An 18,630-nucleotide genomic window follows, 5' to 3' on the forward strand; every position below is an offset into this window, starting at 1 on the left:
AGCTGAATATGTTCTTGATGTGAAGGCAAAGGAGTTGGTCTACATGGACGGAATTTTATTTTGTACTTTTCATTCAAAGCCATCACATACCACTTTATTGGGTGCCTTTAATGTTGCACTTGAAGCTTGGGACATGATTGATTGCTCCGTTTTTGCAAACAAAATCAGGTGCGGTGGATGCAAAAACTGTTACGGTACGTCCCTATACGTTTACTACTTGGTTGAAGTTCCTTTTAGTAAGGTCTATTTGGTTGCTCAGCAAGATTACTATCATGAATGGCATGCTTTCGAATATGATGGATCAGATAATAAATGGTTTGAGGTTGAGAGCTTCATAAAAACATTCGAAAATCAAGCACTATTTATCAAAAGGTCATCATCAGTTGCAATTGAGGAGTTTTCGGATGAAATTAAAGGAGTGGTCGCTGGTAAATATTCCATAAATTGGCTAATTTGTGGTTTCAAAACAAATTGTAAACCAGCATGTGACATATTCAAAGAATTTGCTTGGCGTGGTGATTATCTTACACAAAGTTTGATTCAACTTGTTCCGGAGGTCAGCATTATTCATAAGCATGCCCATGATGATGATATTTAGATTCTCCCCCCCCCCCCCCCCCCCCGGGGCGCATGACAAGAAAAGAGATAGAGAGGGAGATGGAGAGCAAGATGGAGTTGAAAATGAAGCGGAAGAAAGATAGGAATGTCGACATTCGTTATGACTATGACATGCAAGATCGTAGGGACAGGAAGTGGAAAAGGTGGATGGAGATGCAGAGAGAGATAGAGTTGGAAAGGGATATGGAGAGGATTGAACGGGAGCGGGAGAGTGAGAGGGAGAGGGAGAGGGAGAGGGAGAGGCAGGTGGAAACAGAGAGGGGGAAGGAGAGGGGGAGGGAGAGGGAACACAAAAGAGAGAGGAGAAGAAAAAAAATAGAGAGGAAAAGAGAGAAGGATTTAGAGAGAGAGAGAGAGATGGAGAGAGAGAATAAAAGAACGGCTAGAAAAAGGAGGGAGAAGCAGGAGGTGCAGGTGGATATTCAGAGGGAGAACAAAAGAGAGAGGAGAAGAAAAAAGAGAGAGATGAGAAGAGAGAGGAAGATGGGGAGGGAGGTGACGTGGGATAAGATGTTGAGTGAGAGTGAGAGTGAGAAAGTGAGCGAGAGTGAGGTGGAGAGTGAATTAACTGATAATCATATTCTTCTAGTGGTGAAGGAACAAGATCTTGTTCCTTCTTCCCCGCCTCATTCTCCTCAAACACCAACAAATGCGGTTCCAGTGGTGGAGGAGAGGAGGAGAGAGAAGGATAATAAAAGAGCGAAAAAGCAAAGAATGAAAGCGCGGAGGAACACGATGCAAAGAGGGACGGCTGGCGGAGATGGGTGGTGTCAGTCGGTTTGGAGGTTGTTGCGGCTGCTGGTTGTATTTTTTGTATTCTATTTTATATTTATTAGTTTATCTTGTCACGGTAAAGTTGGAATACTTAGGGAGAAAATTGAAGGGGGATGGGAACAAACAAGTTGGGGGGTTTTCAGCATATTTTGTTGAGAGAATCTGACATTGAAGGATGAAGTCTAGCATAAAAGTTTGAAATGCTTAACGAGTGGCAAAAAAGATGAGAAACAAGTGCTTTCATAGAAGCCCAGTTTTGCATTCAGAATTCATATTGGCAGAGAATGTGCTTTTTAGTAATGTTTATTTAAGTCTAGCATAAGAGCTTAAAAGATATTGGTCGCAATCGGCGAAAAAGAGGAGACACAAATGCTGTCAAGAAGCTGAAGAAGGGTGTTCAAGTAAGATGGAAGTGATCAACAAGTTTAGTTGCTCAATCCTTTTTTGTTATAGATCTATCTATCTACTTAGCTTATTTTAATGGTTTAGAAAATGTATTTTGGTTGCTACTTTTGCTTCTTTCTCTTTTAAAGACCAATTCTTGAACCTGATGTCGATCAATAATTAATTTAGAACCCAAAAAAATGTGTTAGAATGCTTGTAAACAGGAGGTAATCACACTAATTAACCTGTTTTCTAAGTTAATTAAACTATACTAGCCGATCAAGAATGCATGTGCACCCTCATTGAAATTTTGCACTTGTTGCTCCTATGTTTGTAAGGTTGGTGCTTTCCCATATTATTTGAAATGTGATCCAAATGAAGCATTTTTACCTTCAGGAGTCAACCGTACTTAAACTCAATGAAAGATCGATCCACATTTTTGCTTCAATTTGCAGTTTTCACTTGAACCCTAATCCATTTTTTTTTCTTTTTATCTGGAGGAAACCCTAATACCTTGGACTTGGTGTTTGATTCAGAAACCTAGACGAACCAGAAGAAGCACCATAACAGGAGTTTCTAACCAGTGGAATTAGAGATGGTACGACATCCGTCATTAGAGGCCGATATTCAGCTTCTGGCTGCACACACATTGCTGCAATAGCTGCTATCTATAAAAACAACAATTATGACAAGAAAATTTGAGTTAGTTAAACCTTTTAGAATCAATAAGTTTCTGGTGATGATTATATAATTAATAGGAACCTAGCTAAGCTGACCTGAATTAGATCCCGCTGTGAGAATTGCCCCTGAAGAACTGGATCAACCATTTCCAATACTTTCTCTCTGCTAGTTAACCTTGGAAGAGCCTGATTAATCACATTACAAAAAATTTATCTACCTTTAGTTTCCACTTTGCATACATGCAGACTCACTATTAACAGAAATTTGCAGTTGACATACCCACAAGACAAGGACATGCTCTCCAGGAGGCCGTTTTGTGTCTATTGGCACGCGCCCTGTTAAGAGTTCTAAAAGAACCACGCCGTAGCTGAATACATCTGATCTTGTAGTGAGCTTTCCAGTTGAGGCATACCTATATCAGCAAAGATCCAAAAACTTCTTGAAGAATAAACGATCACAGTTATTAAGTTAAGAAACTAGTATTTACACAATGCCTTCTTGTACTCGGGATATTTGTAATTTCCTTTTAAAAAAAATGAAATCAGCAGACCTCTGTTTGTTTTCCCTTCAATTTTTTTTTTTCATTCAATCAATCCAAAAATTAGCAAAAAAACAAAAGCATTGAAAAGAAAAAAAGAACGCATGAAAATTACTTCTCTTGTATTATAGTATATTTTTCTCTACCCAAGTAACACTAAAGATGACAAAAATTGACAGCTAGTGTAATAGTGACATAGTATGTACACCCATGTGCATGCATGCTTCTATTGCTGTGCCTATATTTCTTGGTACTGAATGATAGTGAGAGGGGGTTCCATTACAGATGATATGTAGCACTCACTCTGGTGCCAGATATCCCGTGGTCCCCCGCACCCGCGTCGAAATCTGACCGTTGATCTTGTCAGAACCCATCTTGGCCAATCCGAAATCCGACACCTTGGCACGAAAGTTTTGATCTAGTAGAACATTGGTGCACTTGAAGTCTCGGTGTATAACAGATGGGGTGGCATGTTCATGGAGGAACTCAAGGGCCTTGGCACAATCAAGGGCTATCCTCAATCGGGTCCCCCAATCCAACGGCTGATGATTGTTTGTAGGATGCAGATGGCGTTGCAGAGTGCCATGGGGCATGCATTCAAATATGAGGAGCCTATGGTGCTGGTCAGCACAATAGCCAAGTAGCTTCACCAAGTATGGAGAGTGCAACCGGCTTAGCAGATCAACCTACGATAGGGAGAAAATAGAAAAATAAGGCATTTTTTAATAATAAACTAGATGATTATGCGATGTTAGCTCTATAGAATAGAATGATGTAGGACGTGAAACATTTCTCCTCATATACAAAGGCAAAGGATCCTATATGCTTTGAATTAGACAATATATTAGGCATTTGGTATTTGGAATTTTTCAATTTGCTCCCACACCCCATGTGCAGAAACTGAATAAAACAGTTTAAGAATGGTATTGAATCCTGAAATTCAGGCTCTAACTTTGTTTAATAAGACAAACACATTAAAAACAAAACTCATTTATCAAAACATTTGAAGGAAGCATAATGTGTGTGAGGGAGGGTACTTAAGTCAACCCCTAAGTTTTGCTTTCCTAAGTGAGGTTAGATAAAACACAAGAACTAGGTCATAGCATGTTTTGAAAGATGTGTCTTGGTGTGTGCATATGAGAGAGGGAGAGAGCCAAAAATCTTTTAGTGGAGGAGGATTTGCTTGCCACGAGGATATATTTCTCTCATAACATGTTGTTGTTGTGCGGAAGCGTCAACCAAGTGTGAGTGAAAAATAAGCCACAATAACTGACAAAAGATAAATGGAACAATACCAACAAGAACACCAAGATTTATACTGGTTCGGCAATGCCTACATCCAGTTTGGAGACGACGGAGTATTCCACTATAATCAATGAGAACATACAATAGTGTTTATCACTCAATTTCCCAAAGACCCGAATAACCCAAACTCTCACACTTACAATAGGAAGAGAAAACCAAAAATACAAAGCAAGACAATTTGAGAAAATTCTTCTCTATGCCAAATGACTTCTTGCTATTTTTCTTCTTCCTTTCTTCCTTGGTGCTTTATTGAGTTATGCCTACACCTCCTTATATAGGCCAAAGGCCTCTCATCAAGTCAAAAGAATTAGGCATAAGAGCATCCATTCTTTGACCACAAATTAGGCATAAGAGCATCCATTTTATTTCCCACATGTAGCATGCCAACCTTCAATTTTGACCACAAAAGTAGCCAACATTATTTGTTGGTTTTAGACTACTTGTTTGAGCCAATAATCAACAATCTCCACCTTGGCGCAAACCCTCTCAGTAGATCTCCCAATAGTCGTCTCCCACTCCCCCATGGGGCAATCAACAAATTTTACAAATGCCAATCAAGTCTAAGCAGTGCTTAAACTTGAGCAACGAAACTGGCTTTGTTAACATATCCGCAGGATTGTCAGCGGTCCCAATCTTCTGAAGAAGAATATCTCCCTCGTCAATAATCTCACGAACAAAATGGAACCTCACGTCAATGTGTTTCGTACGTGCATGATGAACTTGATTCTTTGCTAAATGAATAGCACTCTGACTGTCGCAATGAACATCCACATGGTCTTGTTGAACCCCTAAGTCATCAAGCAACCCTTAAAGCCAGATGGCTTCCTTTATAGCTTCTGTTACAGCCATGTATTCTGCCTCAGTAGTTGACAGAGCAATTGTAGATTGCAGAGTCGACCTCCAACTTACTGGACCTCCAGCAATAGTGAATACAAAACCTGTAGTGGATCTACGCTTGTCCAAATCACCTGCGTAATCAGAATCCACATATCCAACAACACATTGACCAGTAATTTTATCCTGCTGGAACAATAAACCAACATCCACAGTACCCAGAATATACCGTAGAATCCATTTCACAGCTTCCCAATGCCCTTTTCCTGGATTATGCATATATCTACTAACAATACTAACAGCTTGTGAAATATCAGGCCTAGTACACACCATAGCATACATCAAACTACCAACAACATTTGCATAAGGAATTTGAGCCATGTACTGACTCTCTTCAACAGTTTTAGGAGACATAGAAGCACTAAGTTTGAAATGAGGGGCAAGAGGTGTACTAACCGGTTTTGAATTTTCATTCACCCTGAAACGTTGTAGTACCTTCTTCAAATACTGCTTCTGACACAAACTAATCTTGCCCTTCGGTCTATCTCTTTCAATTTCCATACCTAGTATCTTCCGAGCTTCTCCCAAGTCCTTCATCTCAAATTCATTACTCAGTTGAGTCTTCAACCTTTCAATCTCCACTTTGCTCTTACATGCTATAAGCATATCATCAACATATAAAAGCAGATAAATGAAGGTTCCATCTTGTAGTTTGCGAAAGTATACACAATGATCATAGTGACTTCTTGTGTACTTTTGCCCGATCATAAATCGATCAAATCGCTTGTACCATTGTCTTGGAGACTGCTTCAAGCCATACAATGATTTTTCCAATTTGCAAACCCAATTTTCCTTTCCAGCAACCTTAAAACCTTCTGGCTGAGACATATAAATCTCTTCCTCCAAATCACCATGTAAGAACGCAGTCTTGACATCAAGTTGGGCCAACTCAAGATCAAACTGCACAACCAAAGCCAACAGAATACGAATAGAAGAATGTTTTACTACAGGAGAAAATACCTCATTGTAGTCAATGCCTTCTTTCTGAGCATAGCCTTTAGCTACCAATCTGGCTTTGAATCTTACATTGTCTTTTCCCAAAGATTCCATCTTTTTGGCATACACCCATTTACAACCAATTTCTTTCTTCCCCTTTGGTAACTGAACCAGCTTCCAAGTCTTATTTTTATGAAGAGATTTCATCTCCTCATCCATAGATTTCTTCCACAACTCGTACTCTGAGCTCATGACAGCTTCTTTGTAGGTGGATGGAATATCATCTTCAATAACGGGAAGTGCATATGCCACAATATCAGTAAATCGAGCAGGCTTTCGAATTTCCCTTCTCGATCTTCTGGTTGCAATATAGTCTTGTTGCTGTGGAGGCTCTTGGGTAGGTGCCTCCTCTTCATCATCCTCGTCCTCATCATCATGATTAACTGTAGGACTAGTGTCTGTAACATCAGACCTTACTGGAACAACTGGAGTCTTCAGTAACTCCACCTGCTTTGAGCTACTCATGGTCTCGGTCGTTTCAGTTTCACCTTCATGCTTGTTCTGATTAACCATAGCAGCCTCATCAAAGGTCACATCTCTGCTTACAACAAATTTCTTCTCATCTGGACACCAGAGTCGGTATCCCTTCACGCCAGTGCTAAAGCCCATAAATAGAGCTTTCTTTGCTCTTGGATCCAACTTGCTTTCTCTGACATGATAGTAAGCAGGACAACCAAATATGTGTAAAAACTTGTAATCAGTACAAGGTTTACCAGACCATACCTCCATGGGCGTTTTGCCCTCATTCGCAACAGCTGGCAATCGATTAATGAGATGGCTTGCATAAGTAATTGCCTCAGCCCAAAACGCCTTGCCTAATCCAGCATTAGACAACATACACCGAACTTTCTCAAGCAAAGTACGGTTCATGCGCTCCGCCACCCCATTCTGTTGCGGTGTCTCCCTAACCGTGAAGTGCCTCACAATACCCTCATCTTGACAAACTTTCAAGAAATGATCAGACTTATATTCACCTCCATTGTCTGATATGAGAGTCTTGATCTTTCGACCGCTTTGCGTTTCAATCATCTTTTTCCACTTCAGGAATATCTTCAAGACTTCATCTTTACGCTTCATGGTGTACACCCATATTCTTCTAGAGAAGTCATCAACAAAGGAGACAAAATAATGGCTACCTCCCCAAGATGCATTCTTGGAAGGTCCCCAAACATCAGTGTGAACATAATCAAGAATGTTTTTGGTGTGGTGAATAGCAGTGCCAAATTTTACTCTAGTTTGCTTACCAAACACACAATGCTCACAGAATTCCAATTTGCATGCCTTTGCACCTTTCAATAAGCCTTGCTTCACCAATCCTTGCAACGCTTTTTCACCAGCATGCCCAAGACGCATATGCCATAACCTCGTGGTGTCTGTGCTATCTGCGTCAGCAGCTTCGGTGACAGCTGCTTCACCAATAACTGTACTCCCCTTCAAGAAATACAAGTTATTTCGTCTTGTACCTTTCATCACCACCAGTGCCCCGTAAACAGCTTTAAGAACTCCACCCTTCATGGTGATCTTGAGACCCTTGGATTCCAATGCACCCAGTGAGATAAGATTTTTCTTCATATCCGGTACATACCGAACATCACTTAATTCTCTGACTGTTCCATCATGCATCTTCAAACAGATTTTGCCTATCCCTTGTGTTTTGCAGGCATTATCATTACCCATCAAAACAACTCCACCATCCAGCTCCTCGAAGCTAGAAAACCATTCTCGAATGGGACATATATGATAGGTGCAACCTGAATCCAAAATCCACTCCTTGGAGTGACCATCAGCAGATGAACTAGCCAAAGCAAACTCGAAATCATCATCTCCAGATTTTGCAATATTTGCTTCAGAACCCGCTTTCTCCTTCTCTTTGTTCTTCAATTTGGGGCAGTCTTTCTTCCAATGACCCTTTTGGCGACAAAAGGCACATTCATCTTTAGCAGGAAACTTCCCTCGTGACTTTGAACGAGATTTTCCCCGCTTCCCAGATTTTCTTTCCTCTGTTCGACCCCTTGCAAAAAATGCCTCGGTTTGTGAATTGTGAGTCTTCAGTTCCTTCTTACGACACTCATGATTCACCAATGCCGCAGACACCTCATCAAGTTTCACCTCGGTTTTTCCATACAACAAAGTAGTTGTCAAATGATCATAATCATCAGGCAATGAATTTAACAAACATAGTGCCTTGTCCTCGTCAGGAATTTTCACATCAAGGTTTGCTAAATCAGCAAGTATTTTATTATAATCATTGAGGTGTTCATGCATAGAAATACCTGGACGATACTGAAATCGGAAGAGTCGCTTCTTCAAGAAGAGCCGATTTTCTGCGCTCTTGGTCATATATTTCTCCTCCAATTTTGTCCATAACTCCTTGGCAGAAGTTTCCTTCATATACGGGTATTTCAACTCCTTATCAAGGAACGATCGAATAACAGCACAAGCATGAAGATTAATTCGTGTCCACTGCTTGTCATCAATATCTTCTGGTTTATCTTCCAGAACCATATCCAACTCTTGTTGATACAACACATCCATAACTTCACATTGCCACATACCAAAATTATTAGAGCCATTGAATTTATCAACCTCTAACCTTGTAGTAGCAATTTGATGTCTATTGGATGTAGATGCCGACGAAGACGATGCCGACTCCTTCCCCTTCACAGATTCATCTTTATCTCCAGCCATCTACTCGGCACTATTCACGGGACTGTAGCGCCAGCAAATTTTTCACTCCCACGAGAACGCCTAGTCGAAACACTAGGCTCTGATACCACTTGTTGTGCGGAAGCGTCAACCAAGTGTGAGTGAAAAATAAGCCACAATAACTGACAAAAGATAAATGGAACAATACCAACAAGAACACCAAGATTTATACTGGTTCGGCAATGCCTACATCCAGTTTGGAGACGACGGAGTATTCCACTATAATCAATGAGAACATACAATAGTGTTTATCACTCAATTTCCCAAAGACCCGAATAACCCAAACTCTCACACTTACAATAGGAAGAGAAAACCAAAAATACAAAGCAAGACAATTTGAGAAAATTCTTCTCTATGCCAAATGACTTCTTGCTATTTTTCTTCTTCCTTTCTTCCTTGGTGCTTTATTGAGTTATGCCTACACCTCCTTATATAGGCCAAAGGCCTCTCATCAAGTCAAAAGAATTAGGCATAAGAGCATCCATTCTTTGACCACAAATTAGGCATAAGAGCATCCATTTTATTTCCCACATGTAGCATGCCAACCTTCAATTTTGACCACAAAAGTAGCCAACATTATTTGTTGGTTTTAGACTACTTGTTTGAGCCAATAATCAACAGTTGTGCCAAAGATTTTTTAGTGGAGGAGGACTTGCTTGTCATGCGGATATAATCCTCTTGTTTTTATGTGTCTCTGTCTCATTACCTATAAGACACAAATGTATATATCCTCTAATTCAAGCAAGTTTTCTTCCAAATAAAAAATAACTTAAATGAAAAAGAGATGACAAGATATCGGTATTTAATACCAATTATGCAACACCGTTATATACGTTGTGTTATTTCCAGATTTAATGTTGGATAGGTGGTGAAAGGTGTAGATAAATCTCATGACCTAGGTATCTTCTAATACATACGAGTTTGTGTTGACATACAAATTAGCACATCTACTAATGCCAAAATGACATTTATTATCAAGTCAAATGTATTCAGAAAAGAAGAGTAGTAAAAAAAAAACAAAATTTAGCTAAAGAAATAGAAGGATCAAATAGGAGGAAAACGCTAAATAAATTAAGTCACTCACCTCAACCCTAAAGGCACGCTCCCCTTGCCTGCCTTCCCTCCGCAGCATCTTAATTGTTGCCACTGTCCCATCTCTTAGGACCCCCTTATACACCACTCCAAACCCACCATGCCCTATCACATTTGCCTCGCTGAATTTATCAGTGGCTTCCTCGAGTTCTTTGCATGAGAACACTTGGACTCCTTTGTATCTACTTGGTGTTGTCAGTGCAGGTGACCTAAATGACCTCCCAGAATTCCCTCCTTGGAGACACCCACCCTTCACATCTGCCCCAATTTCACACACACCAACATTAGAACTTGGACTTGCTCAAAATCATCTGTTTAGTTACCACTCAAAATCATCTGTTTAATTACAATGGGATATACAAGGGGCATTCCAAGTCATTCACACGCGATGTCATGCGTTTTAGCATTTTCTCATACCAAGTGTGACTAGCTTGGGATACCGATAGAGTGAGAAGAACTTACAACTGCAATGCCACTTTGGTGTTACCCAAAACCAATCATGCATTATCGTGCATATTAATTTTTGCACAGGGCATTGCGTGATTGAATTGAGACATGGTGATGGTGGCATCTTGATGTATGTGGGTAAGTTTCTTTTTGATAGATACATATGAAAAGGAAATAAAAATGGGTATGTTTAATTACCTGGGCTAGAATTTAAGTCCATTGTGGTTTGAGCAATGAACCTGCTTCTTGTATTAATCAAGCTCGTCTCTTTGTAAATGTTACCACTTGTTTTCGTGGACTTGGCGAGCCGTCGAAGCATTAATAAGACGAAGATTATAGAAAGAATGACCATAACTGAGATGGTAGGTATGATGACAATGAGAGCAGATTTTGAAAGAAAGAATCCATGGTGGTGGTGGTGGTAGGGCTGAGAATTTGAAAGGTGGTGTTTGTTAGTATGGTTTTTTCCGGCAAGGTCAAATGGCCCTGAGGATGCAACTGTTGTGGTGTTAACTTCCATGAGCACAAAGCAATGGAGAGAGAGAGAAGGGAGGGGGGGAGGGGGGGGGTGGTGGGGTGAGGTGTAAGTTTTTATATTGGGGGTTGAGTTTGTTTCCTTTCTAAGGACTCCATCTCTCCCTCCCTCTCTCTAAGTTTGGTCATTTCACATGTTTCCTCTTTATCTCTCTCTATCTCTACCTCGTGAATATCAAGTGGTTGTGTACTTGCTTCGTCTCTTCTTTTCTATTGTCTATGCGTATTGTATCTGTGTTTGTATCAGAAAAGCCTTCGTCTCTTCGATGGTATGAAAAATAAATAACGGAAATTGAAATAAAAAATTTAAGGGAGTTTTAACGAAAAGCTCATGGTACTGTTCACTTTAACGAAAAATCATATTTTTACACTAAAAAGTCAATCTTGGTACTATTCACTTTACCCTTTATTTTGTCTTTATCATTAAAACTTAAAGGGGGCGTTTGTTTGCCCTCACTAAGTCGGACTGGACTGGACTGGACTAGCTATTAGTCCAATACCGTGTTTGTTCCATGCTGGGACTAACATTAATGAGACTAAAGGGGACTAGCATGGACAAAACCCTTCACTAAGACGTCTTAGCGAGACCCCTCAATAACCATGGGACTAGCTAAGACTATCCTCTCTTTCTCGTCCTCGTCATGCTCAACGACCACTCCCGACAGACTCCTCGTTATCTCCGGTCACCTACATCAATCATTAACTTTCCGACTCTCTTTTAGATCCATTTCACAACCAACTTTCATATAAAATATACCAAATTGAAGCTGGGAGTGACAAGATTACGATTTTACCTAAATCGAGGCCAAAATGTGGTCGAATGTGGCCGGAAAATGGCCTGAAAGTCTCGGCCTGTTTGGGCTTCTTCAAATCCATGACAGATTCGAGCATGCAAAGCTAAGATCTCGGTCCAGGGATGGTGATGAATTTTTTGGCGGTGCTAACTTCATCCAATTTAACGAGGGTTAGCTGGAAAACACATCGGGAAACCTGCAACTCGTCGGGAAAATTGGAGCCGTGAGGTTCCGTTCGAACAACGCATAGCTAGAGAGGGAAGGAGGACAGAGAAATAGAGACTGGAATCAATAAGGAGTTTGACCAGGAATGAGAAAGAGACATGAATTGAGAGGTCTGAGAGGAAAAAAAGAGGGAGAGGGAGGGACGATGAGAGAAGAGGAAAAGAGTGGGACGGAAATGGTAGGAAAAGATGGAGAAAAAGATAAGATCATAATAAAATATTAATAATTTAATATTAAATAATATAATATTAGAATTTGTTATTATCCAGCTTCTTAGTCTAATACTGCACCAAACGCTTCACTAAGTTTGTCCAGTTTAGTCTAGTCTAAGCCAGTCCAGCTTAGTCCTTGAAGCTAATCCAATCCGAGATAGTCCGGTGCAACAAACGCCCCCTTTGTTTTCAAGTCATTTTCATTAATTTTCCTAAAATTTAATAGTTGTGCAAAAAAAATCTAACAACTAAAACACTTAAAACACTGAAGCAACATTATAAAAAAAACTTATTAAACACCAAAAAGATTTTGCTATTATATTTAAATAAGAATCTAATGACGGAAAAAACCCTAATGTATAAAATATCCCCAAACATACTGGAAGGACCACAATCATTATTTCCAAATTATACAACAATCCACAACTTCCGAAATTTCCGTATTATCTGCATGCATAAATGACTTGCAGACAATTGGATAATGACTTTTTTCACCAGTTTGAAATGGACTAGGCAGATGTGCCAACCATGTACAATTGCCACAGTAACGATAAAAACGGTGATTGGCATCTATAATTTGCCACAACCATATATAGTTGCCACAATAACGATATTTCCGTAGTATCTCCCTGTATTTATGACTTGGAGACATGTGGATAATGACTTTTTTCACCCGTTGAGATGGACTTGGAATATGTGGTGTAATTTTACCTATGGATACTGAAGGGAAAAATCTTGCTCTTTTCTTCAGCCAAAAAAAAACAAAAAAACCAAAAAAAAAAAATCTTGCTCTTTTTTATTTACATTCAGTTGATGAAATTAAAAATGTTGTTTTTCTCTATGGATTCTTTGAGTGCTTCATGACTTGATGGATATCCTGGTTCTTTCTATCAATCATGTTGGGATACTGTTAGTTTGGATGTTATTGCTTTCATAATAGCGTGGATGACTTTATCTGAATGCTAATTGCAACTTTGTGGTACTTATCCCTTAAGTAGAAGGGGATGCCGCTATTGCTCAGTATTGGCCCACTGCTCTTGCTAACTTTTTGTTCAAAATTATTCCTAAGGTTCTTGCTGATCAGCTCGGCCTTATTGCCCACTCGCATCATTTCTCATCAACAAACGATATTTTTGAAATGCAGATCTATTTCTAATTGCATTGGGCTAGTTTCAGAAGGGTTCAATTTATGGACAAAAAGGCTTTTGGTGGTAATGTGGGCATAAAAGTTGATACTGCTAAAACTTTAATACTTTGAACTACAATTTTCTTCTCCATGTGCTTTCTAGCTTTGATTTTTCTCGTACTTTTGTAAATGGCACACGGCATGGGTTTCTCTTGCTCCCAGGGCCTACATCAATAAGACCTTATTTCTCCACTCCTTTTCTGTCGAGCAAATGAAGCTTTAAGCAAGGGTTTATCTTGTTTTTTTACTGGACGAATTACTGCTATTTCAGCTCTGTGTTGTTGTTGCCCTCCTACTCATGTGTCTATGTTGATGATCATTTTATTTTTGTCGTAGAAATGTTTGATCTCTTTGTGCTCTTCGAAATTTCTTGGATAAGCATAGTTGTGCATCGAGACAACATATTAATGCAACTAAGAGTAATTTTTATCTCGGGTCCACCTCTACCCACCATAGAGCACATGTTTCGAGACATCTTGGCTTTTATTTGGGTGTTGTTCCTTTCACTTATCTTGGGGTACCCATTTTTCGTGGTTAGCCAAAGAGAATTCAGTTTCAAGTTTTGGTAGACAAGGTTGAAGTGCCTATTAGGTTGGAAAGTTAAACTTATCTTCATGGTTGGACGACTGCAATTAGTGTAGTCTATTTATCAAAGCTTGTTTCTCCATAGTTTCTTAATTTATCAGTTGCCAACTTGCCTGTAAAAGCATATTTCTACTTGTGAAAGGAATTTTATTAGGTCAAAGGACTTGACTTCCCAGAAATTGGTAACTTTTGATTGGAGTATGGTGTGTAACCTAAGCAGGAAGATGGGTTTGGTCTTCGAGATTTAGCTTCTTTGAATTTAACGGCTTTGCTTAGTTTTGGTTGGGATCCTTTACAATCCTCTTCTTTGTGAGGCTCTTTCGCTCAACAGCGTTTTCCTCTTATACCACAAAAAACAAGATATCTATTTACGGTCTCCTGTGTGGCATGGTTTAAAGCTTTCCTTTTTTATTCTAAATAATAATAGTTGTTGGGTTATGGTGTAGGCGGTCAGTTTCCTATTAGTTCAACAAAAGGTTGGATGACCCAATTATTGATCCTTGGATATCTCTGGACATTTCAACTATGGTTCTTCCTTGAATTTCAGATGCTATTAAAGTTCAAAGTTGGTCTTTGCCAGATTATTTTGTAGATTTATTCCCTTTTGTGGTGCAACATCTTTTAAGTCTTCCTTTGCCTTTAAATGTAGACGAGGACAAGTTGATTCGGGAGCCTTCGCCTACTGGAATCTTTTTCTTTTGCTCTAGTTATCATCATATTTGAAGCAAACATAGTGATGGTGCTTGGGCTAAGGTTTATTTGGCGGCATTTTATTTTACCTCGAGTATCTATTTTGGTTTGGCCCCTTTTACATGATAAACTTTCAACCAAGTGTGTTCTAAAACGATGTGGTATATCTTTGGCATCTATGTGTTGTTTATGTCATAATCTTGAGGAATCTATTGCTCATCTTTCGACTGTCAGATATCTAGGCAGCTTTAGAAGTGGTTAACATGTCAATTTGGTACTTCTTTGCCTCTTTTAGATTCTTCAACTGTATTTTTTAATGTCTATGTGCGTAAGCCCTTTCCCTAATAGTTGCATAATCTCTGGATTTTTGCAGGTCTTTCTATTATTCCGGCTATTTGAAAAGCTCGAAATAAGTTTGTTTTTTAGGGTCGACCAATCCACTTTCATCAACTTTGCATGTCTATAATTTTTGGAATTTTTCATGGTGAGAAGTTTATTTCTGGTTACTCTCAGGGTTTTGACACTAGTATCATTTCTTCTCTTGGGATTCAACCTATCACTTGCAATGCGCCTATTATTCTTCCTGCACTTTGGTCTCTTCCTTGGTTTCCTTGGATTAAGCTTAACACAGATGGTTTGTCTAAAGAAAATCTCGGTCTTGCTGCATGTGGAGGAGTTTTCAGGGATTGCTATGGTCATTTTCTTCGTGTTTTCTATCAATGGATTGGTCACCGTAACTCATTTTTTGCAGTATTATTAGCAATTGCTATTGTCGCAGAGTTTGCATATTAGTGAAGTTGACATTGTCTCTAGTTGGAAAAGGAATTTTCTAGTGCTATTTATACTCTCCAATCGACTGATTTTGATCCTCCTTGCCCTCTTCGTACACAATGGTCTATTTGTTTAAACCGCATTCAGAAGATGACTTTCTACATTTCTCACATATATCTTCAACTTTGGTATAGCATGATTCTTCTCCATATATTGGCGGTTCGTGCTACTTTTTGGACTATGCTGGCTTGCTTGGCTTTCGTTTCTCAAATTAATGTGTATCTCGGCACACAAGTTTGTTTCACTTTCTTGTTTTTTTTTTTCTCCTAACCTTGTGGTGTTGTTCGAGTTGTTTTGTAGGTTTAGACCTTTTAGGTTTGGCTTTATAGGGGTTAGGTTTCATGTCCCCCCTTTTCTTACTTGTATCTTTTAGTTTTTGTTTTTAGAGGGGTAAGGTTTACGTTCCCCTTTTCTTTTTCATGTTCTTTTTCCCCTTGTTTTTTGAATTATGAGGTCCCCTAACTAGGTATAACTTCTTTTTTTGTCAATAAAATTTCCCTTGTATTATCGAGGTTTTCTATAAAAGAAAACCCAGAAGACAAGGAGAATAAATAGCAATAGAATGCCCAAATACCTACTACAGCTTCTTTTGTAAGGATAAAAAGTAAGTTTGCTAGGTATGTAGATGATTGGGTATGAAGCTGATCATTATTTATTTATCATCTTCGAAGGACTTACATGTCATCCAAATATATCCCATGTCTATCTCATTCGATATATCTCGCTTCTCTGTCTCATGCGATAAGTCACAAATAAGTTACAAATAAGTCACATGAGAAGAGAGATAGAGACATTGTGAGGTTGTCATAGAGACATGAGAGTTATATCACAGGTAAGTGTTGGAATTTATTAGGGTTATTTAGGAATTAATTAGAGATTTGATTTGATTTTGTATTAGGGTATTTTTGGAATTTATGCATTACGGTTTCTTAGGTTTATATATAAATATAGCTTGTATTTAGTTTGAGAGAATAAGTTAATCAAGATGTAGTCTTTACGGGTTATGTAGCCTTCAGGGCAATCTTTCTTTTCTGTTAATAAAATAATATTAGTTTATAGTTAATTTGTTTGTTTGTTCGTCAACGTACATACATTGTGAGGGTGTCATAGAGACATGAGAGTTATATCACAGGTAAGCCCTTCGAAGATAATAAAGAATGATCAGTTTCATACCAAGAAAGAACTAGAACTGCTCTTTTCTGTGTGAGTAACATGTGGTCCTTGCATTTGGTACAAGTTAGCTGGTGCATAACATGTTAAAGAGTCTCAACTACACAAATGAAATTGTCTTCCCAATCTGATACCCGAAAGTATTTGAAATTCTAGCCAATCTAATCATATTAGTCTTCACGTTGTTCACCCGTGTATAGCTGATCAATCAATATCTATCACGTTACAAATCTTTATCTAAATTGCACATCATGCCGTTTCAAACATGCATCTCGATCGATAATATGCGAAAGACTATATGATGGATACATTCAGTAAAAGTAACAAAATTTTACAATTCCATCAATCATCTGCAAAACCAAGAGATCTGTTGAGAAGCTTGTCAACTAGTGTCGCATCACCTGGATGTATGGAACGAGGGAATCCAAACTCATATCCAGTATAACGTGATGAAGTGTCTGTGGGCGAGCATAGTACAAATGTTTCCTGTCTGCTAGTTATTCGGCCAACTCACCTTGGTGGTTGTCCATCAGATCTTCATTCAAATCGTAGTTGGCAACGTATGTGGATATAAATTTTTATTTTTGAGCTTTTAGAGTTACTTTTACAGATTTGCCAAACCGTAATTTAGAAAAGTCAGAAAATTAGTTAAATTAAACTCAAATGAGCCACGAGTCCATTAGGTCAAAGCAACCAACCTCGTCATGCCCGTGGAACCACAGAAACCATTCTGCAGCTCGACGGTTGCCAACCATTATATTTGGCAGTTTCATCCACTTCAGAACAGTTTTCTATTTTGTGATTTTAAGGTTTAGGGTTCGTCATCTTCACATGCTTATTGGTTTTGTTGTGCACTTCACAAGCGTGCTAAATCCTCATGTGTGAGCTGTGCATTATTGAGTACAGATATCTGTCACAGTTTAGACACAAGCATAGCTTAGTGAAGTTGTTTGTCATGTAAACCGTAATCCTTCCGAGCCTACCATCATCACTTTCAAGTTCAATACAATGAGTTTGAACCATTTGTTTCTTGCATAGTATGTATGGTAGAACAGAGAGGGAGGGATGGAAAGAACAGCATGTTATAAGTTAATCACTTAATGATATCATTTTAGTTTTCATGTCTAAAGTCAACCCCTTTTAAGTTTTAGCGGTGTGCTTGGGTTCAAAGATATGGATTATGAAACTTCAAATTTCAAGGAAGTTGGGCGTAGTTATGGAGAAATAGATTGCAAAACATTACATGCAAGAGATTAGGAATGCACCACATGAGCTTTGTAAAAGGCAAATGAGAGAGATTTGAAACACGATTACTTGGCAGGAGTTGTTTACGCATCTATCTTACATGCCTTTGTAATGCTCATATAGTGCAGTTTCTAGTCTCTCACATCTAACTTTTTATGAAAATACCTTGAAATTAGGAAGTCCCTCACCCAAACATACCCTGAACTTTCATCTCTGGTTTTGGATGATTAAATGCGGGGATAAAAGAAGAGAAAAGATGTGGTACAAAAATGTGACTCCCTAGCACTACTATTCTGAAGATGCTTTGATTCTTTTGTGGCAAGTAGTCATTTCTATTTAACATGTTAATCAAACTTTGCGGTGTGTGCGCATCAATTTTTAAATTTGTGCTGTCAATGAGTTATTTTTATATATTTGCTCAACCGTGATTGACAAAAATCTGAAGGGAAACGATAGATGTAATCATGCAGATGGTAGTTATTGCAGTTGCAGAAAACAATCATGCTTATGCACTTTGGTGCTGGTTCGATCCCCACCGATTCCCCTCTTTCCTAACAACTAACTATTTAACTCACTACACACTATCATTCTACTCAAAAGAATGGAAATGATAGATACAAAAACCAATATTAGAGGTGTAAGAATGTGAAATCATAAGGCAAGAGCTGCCAATGTGATGATCCAAGTGGAACACGTATTCTAGACTTGCTGGAAGGTAAGAGT

The 18,630-nt window shown here is 38.8% G+C and overlaps 1 protein-coding gene across 1 annotated transcript; it reads right to left on the minus strand.

Annotated features, from left to right (window-relative positions):
- Positions 1-2,104: 2,104 nt before the first annotated feature.
- LOC137746143 (putative serine/threonine-protein kinase PBL7) lies at positions 2,105-11,237 on the minus strand. The gene is made up of 6 exons (XM_068486224.2): positions 10,634-11,237; positions 9,981-10,246; positions 3,299-3,681; positions 2,737-2,869; positions 2,553-2,642; positions 2,105-2,444 (listed from the first exon to the last, which is right to left on the minus strand). Exons 1-6 carry the CDS (start codon positions 10,953-10,955, stop codon positions 2,283-2,285), a joined length of 1,356 nt encoding a protein of 451 aa, XP_068342325.2. The 5' UTR covers positions 10,956-11,237; the 3' UTR covers positions 2,105-2,282.
- Positions 11,238-18,630: the final 7,393 nt, after the last annotated feature.

The sequence above is a fragment of the Pyrus communis genome, chromosome 12 (genome assembly GCF_041283825.1).
Source record: "Pyrus communis isolate YQ-2024b chromosome 12, ASM4128382v1, whole genome shotgun sequence".
Taxonomy (NCBI): Eukaryota; Viridiplantae; Streptophyta; class Magnoliopsida; order Rosales; family Rosaceae; genus Pyrus; species Pyrus communis.